Source organism: Melozone crissalis, unplaced genomic scaffold, assembly GCF_028551555.1.
Source record: "Melozone crissalis strain CALT ecotype California unplaced genomic scaffold, PUWL_Pcris_2 ptg000006l_1, whole genome shotgun sequence".
Classification (NCBI taxonomy): domain Eukaryota; kingdom Metazoa; phylum Chordata; class Aves; order Passeriformes; family Passerellidae; genus Melozone; species Melozone crissalis.
The window spans coordinates 11,902,547-11,912,461 of record NW_026535784.1 but is presented as its reverse complement, the minus strand read 5'-3'; the positions used below and the strand labels follow the sequence as shown (position 1 = coordinate 11,912,461).

Sequence of the window (9,915 nt, the reverse complement as noted above, 5' to 3'; positions counted from 1 at the left end):
GTCTGTTGCCTCTCCTCTGAAAACAAATTCTGCCACTTCCCCACACAGACACTTTTCAGCTAAGGAAGCAATGATTGCTGCCATTTTTGCTTCAGGCAGAAATACTATGGCACACTATTGGGAGGATATTTAAATTTATTTTAAAGTAATATCAATATATTGGTACAAAAGCCTTATGGTGTCAGAGAAAATAAATCTATGTGATCTGTGTGACGTGGCTCACTAGCACACAAAACTGCACAGAATCCTCCATGCTGAAAAGAACCCAGAAAAGGTATTTTGGGTGGTTTTGTTGTTTTAACCAAGAAAGAACCTACAAGGCAGCCCTACAACAACCACACAGCTGAGGGTACCAAACAGGCTCAAAGGCAGTGCCAGTGAGCCTGTCCTGTACAGCTGTGCTGGCACATGTGTGGATTTGGGATGCCTCCCAGAGATGCTGGTGTATAAAACAGCCTCCAGCTGATTCATGGCTCCAGCAGCCCTTCTTCTTGTGCAGCTTCTGCATTGGTATGAGCATTGAACTTTTTGGCTAAGAAAAGAATTTTAAAACCAGAGAAAGAGAGAAACTACTCAGTGTGAGTTAGTGGGAGTCATTAAACCCAGGCTGTTCCACAAATGAGAAGAAATTAGCATTCAGGATAGGGAATAAGCTCAGTAGGGTTTATTTTTACAGTCCAACATGCTTGCAAACTTCACAGCAGTACATGGAAGGAGTGAAGGGATCCATATCACTGGCATATGGAGCACATGCGAAGACAGCTTTTGTGAGTAGTTTGACAGCTATTTGGCTGCATTCTGCTCAAAATATTTGTGACAGCAGCCAGTCAGAGCTGCCACAAAGATGACAAATTCTTTGAAGTCCACTTGGGAATCTCCATTTTCATCCAGGTTCTTGAAGACTTTATCAATAGCATTCCTGTCCTTCCCAGTCTGCAAAAGAAGAAGAGCAGGTTGAGGTGAGAGGGTGCACAAACCCAATGCAGCAACTTCTCCAGACCAGGTCCTTGGTTGGGCTCTGGGCACTTGGAAAGGTGCCATGTGCTCCCACTGTCTGCACAGCAACAGGGAGTGCTAAAACCATGTGCCTCTGGGTTTATTACACCTGAGAGCTGCAGTCGGGCACTGTCCCAGAGAGGCATGGTTGCTACATTTAAAGCAACATTTATCACCATTAAAACTGTGTAGCACAAAGCCCTGAGGACAGCACCCAGGTGAATTAAATGCTATGAGTTCCCCATCCATTCCCCTGGAAGGGCTCAGCTGGAGCACAGGCAGTTTGCAGTTTTGCAAAAAGATGCTTTCTTGGGGCAAATGTAAAATTTAAGCTTCATTGAATACTTCCACCCCAGAAAATATGCAAACAGCCTCGAAAGTGCTCCGAGCGCTGCCACTGGCCTTATGGCCCAGCAGAAGCTGCTCACAGGAGCTGGTGGCTGGGAAGGTGCCTCCTGAAGCATGTGGGATTCTGAGCTTGAGTTACCACAGCAAATCTTTTTCTAAGTTGCCATTATCCTTCTAAGTTGCCATTGTTCTGATGGAATGACTGAACATCATCAGTCACAGCCAGCAGGGCTTCATGAGAGGAAAGCCCTGCTTAGCAAACCTGATTCCCTTTTATGATAAAGTAACCCCCTTAGTTGATCAAGGGAAGTCAGTTGATGTCTTCTTTTTGGATTTCAGTAAAGCTTTCAATATTGCCTCTCACAAGATCCTTTTGGACAAAATGTCCAGCACACAGCTGGATAAATACATTATGGGATGGCTGAGGAACTCATGGCTCATGGGTGGGGCATGATGGGGGGATATCAGACTGGGGACCTGTCACTGCTGGGGTTCCACAGGGCTCCATCCTTGTCCCCGTGCTCTTCAACATCTTCATAAATGAGTTGGGGAAGGGATACAGAGCAAGTTTGCAGATGATACAAAACTGGGAAGAGCTGCTGACTCCCTCAAAGGCAGAGAGGCCCTGTGGAGACACCTCAACAAATGAGAGGGCTGGGCAATCACCAACCATATGAAGGGAACAAGAAGAGTTCTGAATTCTGTACCTGGGACAGGACAACCCTGGATGTATGGACACACTGGGGAATGAGATGCTGGAGAGCAGTGCCAGGAAAGGACCTGGGAGTCCTGGTCAGTGGCAAGTTGAATGTGAATCAGCCAGGAGGGCCAGCCCTATCCTGGGGACATCAGGCACAGCATTGTCAGCCAGGCCAGGGAGGGATTGTCCTGCTCTGCTCTGCCCTGCACTGGGGGGGCCTCACCTTGAGTGCTGAGGACAATTTTGGGCACCACAATATAAGAAACATCAATGACTGTTAGACAGTGTGCAAAGGAGGGCAGTGGAGATGGTGAAGGGGCTTGAGGGGAAGCTGTGTGAGGAGTGGCTGAGGGCAGCCTGGGGAAGTGGAGACTGAGGGGAGACCTTACTGCAGTTACAGCTTCCTCATGAGGGGAAGAGGAAGGGCAGACATGGATCTCTGCTCTGTGGTGACAGTGACAGGACCCCGGGGAATGGCCTGAAGTTGTATCAAGGGAGGTTTAGGTTGGGTATCAGAAAAAGGTTCATCATTCAGAGGGTTGGGCCCTGGAACAGCTCCCCAGGGAAGGGGTCACAGCACGAACCTGACAGAGCTCAGGAAGAGTTTGAACAATGCTCTCAGGCACAGAGTGTGACACCTGGGGTGTCCTGTGCAGGGCCAGAGCTTTGACTCAATGATCTTTGTGAGCAGCACATTCAGTGCTTCTGTGACTCTGGGAACCACTGCATCTCAGGGCTGACGTTAAGAAATGCATAATCAAATTTACAAGTGTTTGTATGTTTGGGGGTTTTTTTTGGTTTTTTTGTTTTTTTTTTTTTGTTTTTTTTTTCATTATCAAAATATATTAGAAAGTAAAGAAGTTTACAGGAGGGCTTTTCGGCGCCCGTAATCTACAGGGATTTTCGAAGCTGCAATTGCAACGTTAAGCAGGAGATGGCAGCACAGACCTGTTAAATCTAGGAAACAATCGCGGGGCTTTCGCAGACGATTAAAAAATCCCTGACAATACTAGAAGGAAATTATATCAACTTCTGAAAAATTTCCACCAATTTAAAACTATTACTATCTAAATTTAAATCTGAAGGCATTTTTTGATCATATTCTAATTAACAAAAATTTTCATCCTGTAATTTAATGTTTCACTTTAAGTGCAGACCTTTTAAAATCACTACAAATTAAACAATTTCCTCCGATTTGACAGATGAATGCATCTGGAAGGTTTAATTAATTTTCTATTCGTAAATGAAATTATTTTAATCTTATAAATCAATATTTCAAATCATTTAGTGAACTATATGAACAAGTTGTAGCATCTGAATTACTTCTGAGATGCAAAAATGGAAATTGTTTTTTGGAAATTCTTTATAACTGAGTCCAGTCCTTCAGTCCTGTGATATTTATGCCTGATGGATTCAATACCTTTCCAGGAAGCTGTGATCTGTGCCAGCTATAACCAAGTCTAAGGCCAAAAGTAAACACAAGAAATTAGAAAACACTGTTCCCTAGATTTTCTAGAAAATGAAAAAATACATATATAAATGGCAGGGAAATTCAGGTAGAACTTTTTTTCTGAAGTCAGACTTATATTCTGAGGTTTTTGTCTTGTAGTTATCAGTTTGGCAAGACAGGAACAAGGAATATTATTGGTTTAAATTTGTTCAAAATATTGGCAGGAAAACGTGGGAGGATTGGATTTTTTGTTTTTGTTTTTGTTTTTCCGAGAAGAGATAAAGCAGGAAAGGGAGATGGGGACTGTAATATAAGAGGACCATTAGCTAATTTTCTTCCTGGAAAATTCCAGTTTTCCCACCAGTTGTAGGAAATAGCCAGTAAGAGCAGCTGTGGGGAAGAGGTGGTGCCAGGCCACCAGACCACAGTCAGGACAGACCTGGGAGCACCATCCCATTTGGTAGCTGCTTACTGCAGTGGCTCTCCAGTCTTATTTAGACCAAATGCCAGCTGTCTGGGGGATTTCCATGCTGTCACAGAATTATGGTTTTGTTGTTGGTTTAGTTTCTCTTTACATGGAAGTGCTGTGGGTACCACACAGCTCCATGCTCAGGAGCAGGACCCTTCTGTGATGCTGCTGGGTCACGAGCACTCATCTGGCTTACAGACATTTCTCAGAAACATTGGGATTTATCCCCCTTGAGCCACCCAGGTCCTCATTCTGAATATTGCATCTCTTTAATTTGTGAGACATAATTGTGAGCAGGTGTGGATTTCATGTGGTGAATTCATAAAGTTTGCATGGGAAGATACTGAATTGTATCAACTGCCCTGGCTGCAGTGCCCTGAAATAGTTGTTATAAAACTGAACAGAGCTGGATATAAAAACTGAGAGCCACACAAGGAGCATTTGGTTATAGACTTTTGCCATTTAGAATAGCAACAAAACAGTGACATTTAGAACAGTAACTAGACAGTACAAATATTACTCCAATGTGGAAAAAACAATGTTTTTAAAAGTGTTTTCTGGATTTTTAGTGAAGGGAAACAAATTTTAAAAAACCAATTGAAATTGTCTCCCTGGCAGCTAAAGCTTTTACTAGAGCATATTAAGCACTTTGAATACCTACTGAAATGCACTTTATGATTACATACAAATCTATGTTGTACAATATATATCCAGGTCTTTTTTTTGCTGTTAAAGACAAATGCCAAACAGTTTGCTCTGAGTTCATCTGTTGTTCTGGTTTATGCATCATTTTGATGAGCATACTGAGTATGCAGTATAAATACCTAGAGAAGGTAAATGTATAAATATTTAGAGAGATTCTCCATCTGCAATCAAGATCCTCAATTGCTGACAGCACAACTACCTTCATAGAAGTTGTGACATGAAGTGAGATGATAAATCCAGGGATAAACAGAAGTAAATGAATTCTGAAGTTGAAAAATCTATTTCAAATCCATTCTCCTGATATCTCAAGTGATGAATTTAGCAAACAGAGAATTGCCTTGCATATTAAACCAGTTTTACACATTTGTGCAAAACCTTTTTTAAATTTCATATTTTCCTACAAACCATTGCATATTCTTGTATATAATGTTCCTAAAAATGTACTAAAAACAGTTTCTGCAGGCTGCTCTTGCACCTGCTACACAGAAACGGTGCCGCGCTGTTCTCTTACCGTGAGGAAATTTGGGAGCTCCTTTTCCAGCAGAGTCTTTAGTTCTGCTTTGCTGAGGGTTTGCCTGTTGCCATCAGACCTTGCATACTGGTCGAAGACAGCAATGATCATTCCCATTGCAGTTTCCAGCTGAGACATGTTGCTTCTGGAGCCTGGCTTTCTCCTGAGCAGGCACAGCCCCAGGGCTCTCTTGGAGGATGGAGCCTGCTCTGCTTCTGGGCTTCTTTATGCATCTGTGCCCTCCAATCAGTGGCTGCACACCCAGGGGACAGCCATCCATTAGCAAACACCTCTATCTGGAGTACACACCTTCATGCCAACACCTTTGCAAAACTCAAGGTTTATTGTCCTGGTGTGATTGGTACAACCAGTTGCTCACCAGTAGAAATCAGCCTCTCCTTCAAGGTACACAGTGTGACTAACACACAAAAATCAGATTTTGTTATTGGCTGTTTGCTCAAGATTTGTTCCTTCAGATATCCCTTGGGAGCAGAGGGTTGGCAGCCCAGTTTTGGTGCAGTATCAGCTTCCTCTTCAGGAGGAAGTTGAGCATCTCACCTCTCCCTCACCACCAGTTAGGGACTGTGAGGGGCTGCAGGCTTGGACTGCCCTCCTGCCGCACTCAGGACCTTGTTACAAACTACAGAAATCACCAGCACACACTTGGGGTGGGATTCTCTGGATGAAAAGCGGAGATCTGCCATGCAGACAGCTTCCACAGTCCTCCTGGGCTTGTGCTCAGGCCATAGCAGATATCTCAAACAGGTCTTATGGACCAGCATCTCTCCACAGGCAGCAAAAGGAGCCCTGCATCTGCCCAGGGCCAGCAAAGGGAGCCTTGCAGAGCTGCTCCACAAAACACTTGCTCAGGCAGAGATATCTGAAGCAATAAATCTGCTACTTGAGCAAACAGCCAGTATCAAAATCCATCTTCATCAGCAGTAAAATAACTTGCTATTTACTTTATGCAGTGCAAATTTTGCAATAAAATGACTTTTACTGAAAACAAAAAGTCACTCTCAAGTCCTGTGTCCCTCTGTGGCCTTTGATTGACTTTGTGGCTTGCCTGTAAACTGAGGTCCTCCATCATTAAACACCAAACTGGCTGGGCTCTCAGCTACCCAGAGCAGAGCTGCTTGAGGGTCTGTGCTGAGAGCTGGGAGGCTCCTGGACAGGGGAGTACAGCTGGTGGAAGTTCATCAGCTCCAGCCATGCCGAGTTTTGAACAAGTTCGGCTTTCTGGCCAAGCACAGGGTAACTTGGTCTCTGTGAACTCCCAGTACCTACACCAGACCTGGAGGAGCTCATTTGAGGTGAGTGACAGGTGGAGTTTACAGAATGGACACGCTCTGAGCAAATTATTTGGGGGAATCCATCAGAACTAGGCCATTCACTATTCATTCACTATTCATTGTGCATGAATAATGTTGATGGACGTCAGAGTGGAGTGTTCTCTGTAGAAGACCCTGATTGTGGATTCCCAAAACTAAACCTGAGTTTGGATGTCTTTGGATATCCTTGAAGATGCTTGCAGATAACTTTCCACTCAAAATATGCTAGAGATGAGTTAGCAAAAATTGGTTTTCAATTCAGCAAAACTTTAAAAATTAAACTCCTTTCTCTCAAATGTCTATAGCCACCTGTTCCCCAGGCAAAGTCTCTCCTCTAACATCAGCAGTATCTCAGAGCAAGACTACACATCCTGTATATGTAGAAATCTAGAACTGTTCTGAAAGACTATCTCTGTGATTTTCCATCTTACATTTTCCAACAAGTGATTTTGCATTTCCCAAAAATCACAGCAGCACCTCAGACTGTATACTTTATCCAAACAGTTAATGAGAATTATTTGTTCCTGACTTCAACCTTATGACACAGTTGCAACTGATTTGCATTACAGGGATAAGGGTTTTAAGTGAAGCTTCAAATTTTTCCATTAAAGTGCATGTTGAAATCTGTGGGGTTTCTTCAGAAGAAGAAACAAGAATAAAGGAAACAAGTGGCCGTGGTCAGCTATGAACATGATCTGGTCTTTGCACACACCCACACAGTGGCTCTCTCTGGTGTGTCAAGTGCCAGGAACTTTTCTTTGTCCTTTTCTGACACGTGTCTGCAACATGAATATTAAACATGCCCAGTAAAGAAAAATAAATTCCTGCATCTAAAGGAAAAAAAAAATAAAATGAAAATGTGTATGTTATGCATTTTTATGACTTTGAATCATGAACATCAGTGTTAGCCGCACAGAAGGAAGAAAGAGTTCCCAAAAGGGCAGAGAGGGAGATCAGCTTCAGTCAACAGGATGTGTCAGTATGTCCACAACTCTCCCACGTAACGTGGCAAGAAGGTGTTCTCACACATTTTCCCCTGCAAACATGGGTGACTCACAGTTTTTGATGATATGGCTGCAAAAGTGCTAAAACACAGAATAAACCACAGAGCTTGAATTTCTACTAACGGAAAGGTCACCATGGTAGTGCCGTCTGGTTGGGTTTGTTTATTTCTGATGTGCATTTTATCTGAATTCATGCACGTGCACACACACCAGTACTGCTCAGAGTTTTCAATTCACACTTTCTGTATTGTTTAAATATTTCCTTATGATTTGTTTGTCATTAAGAATTGCAGCTTTGTGCACACAGCTCAGGCTATTACAGCCGTTTGCAAAACCAAAACAGAGTACAAATAGAAAGCCCACATAGGAGAGCTGGCAGTATTTTGATGCTAATCCATCTGTCCATCTCCCCAGTGAGAGAAGCCATTTCTGTGGGCTTGTTTAAATTTTGTATTATAATTATAATATAAATAATACTCGTTATTTGTTTCTTTCACGTTTCTTTCATTGAAGAATGGTATAGGCAACAGTTTGGATGAGCATTTTCTGAGTGTTTATACAGAATTAGGTCTTGCTGTTCCTAACTTGGACCAAAATTTTAAATTATATATGTGATACAAATGTGGACATTCATAATTTTCAAAATCCATTCAGGCGTACCCCAATTTTATGGCATTTGGTCAGATATTCAGGCTTATATGAGGTTTGTGTGACCCTGTGCTGATATGCTCTTGGACAATAAATTTTGTTCCATGCTCTTTGCAGCAATGTCTATTTTGTCTGAAGAAATACATTTTTCAGTTGTACTGTAAAGGTCCATTTGTGTCACAGCCAGATAAACACTTGAAATGGGACAGTTGAAATGGTAAACTTCTACTAGAGCTTTTCATCCCTTACACCTTATCTTATTCCTAAAGGTGCAGGAAGCTACATGAGAAGGACTTTTTGACAATTTCCATAAATCTGGGTGTATCTGGGTGGAAGAAGCATGGGAGGAAGAAAATATAACCTGAAATTATGAACTTGTTATTTTTCTGGTTTCTTGGCAGCAATATGAAAAGAAATTTATTTTCCTCTTAGCTAGAGAGTAACATTTGAACAACAAACAAACATTTCATTTTCCACATTGAGATAAAATTATCAAACTCCCTGAATTTTCCAGTGTCCTGGACAGTCTGTTGAACTTCAAGCATAAACACACTTCATTTACTTTGCACTGCTTCTCAAAATTTTCTGTAAGTCTGGTTAAATTTTTAAAGATCATTTAATTTCCACAATACACAATGAATTTATTTATGTCTTGTGAGCAGATGATGCAATTACTACATTGCTTAGCAGAGAAAGTAAAACAAGAGCAGACTAAACAGGCACTGGTGGGGCACAGGCAGAAGAGGAGTTCATACAAGCACAGTGTGTTCAGTGACACACTGGATAGGCTCTCTTATTACAGACTGACCAGTTTTCCTTGTTTTATTATCATTTACTCCTCATTGCATTAAAAAAATGCAATTAATAATCTCACCTACCATTTCAGTGAAGTTTAAAGGCAGGTGAAATGGATAAGATTGAGGTCAGTTATCTGGCTCTGTGATTTCCTGAGCTGAGAGCTGGAGCAGTAACACTGTCATCTGGCAGAGCTGTGCCATGGGAAACTCACTTTCAGCACTGCATGTTGACTCTAATCAAACACATTTTTAGTGCACGAGACACAGCCACATTAGACTGTAAAATCAGTGAATATATTTACAGCCAATAAATTAATATTTGCAGGGTAAATACTTCTGTTTTCACTCCTTGTTTGAATAATTTCCTGGAAGCCATTCTTTGCAGGGTTCTTCTATACTTCAGTTTTAAGGTTCTTTATGTTAAATCTTCCAAGAATACTTTTTATTTTTGGTTGTAATGACAGAAAAAGAGGTCATACCCTAAGGTAACCAAATGTGGTCCACACAAGTGCTGTAGTTTCTAAATCCATGATTCCTCAGCCAGTCTCTCACCAGCAACCCAGGTGTCATTTGCTGTACTTTAACACTTGTGTACAATCCCTCTCAGCTATCAGCCTATACTGCTGAGCTGTGGTCAGCAGAGCAAAAAGTTGGTCTATTGCATGGTCAGGAAAAACAGGGGAAAAAGAAGAAAAGAGAAAGGAAAAGAAAGACAAAGAGGAAAAGAAAAAGAGAGGAAAAATCAGAAAGGCCCAAAAAGAGCTATGAGGGAGGATAGTTTTGCAACATTAAAGCAACTGAGTAAACTTTTTAAAGGAAGTTCCTATTTGTTATAGAGAGATAAACATGCAAAAATGAATAAGCCAATTCCAACAAAGCTCTCAAGAGACTTCTGTATGCAGGGAGGAATATTTTGGCTCTATTAGCTGTCATGCTTAATTATGAATTTAGCAATA

General features: G+C 41.8%; 1 protein-coding gene across 1 annotated transcript; it reads right to left on the bottom strand.

The window, feature by feature from the left end:
• Positions 1-783: 783 nt before the first annotated feature.
• On the bottom strand, positions 784-5,317 carry S100P (S100 calcium binding protein P). Its single transcript, XM_054296016.1, has 2 exons — positions 5,180-5,317; positions 784-933 (listed from the first exon to the last, which is right to left on the bottom strand). The coding sequence occupies exons 1-2, from the start codon at positions 5,315-5,317 to the stop codon at positions 784-786; spliced, it is 288 nt and encodes a 95-aa protein (XP_054151991.1).
• Positions 5,318-9,915: the final 4,598 nt, after the last annotated feature.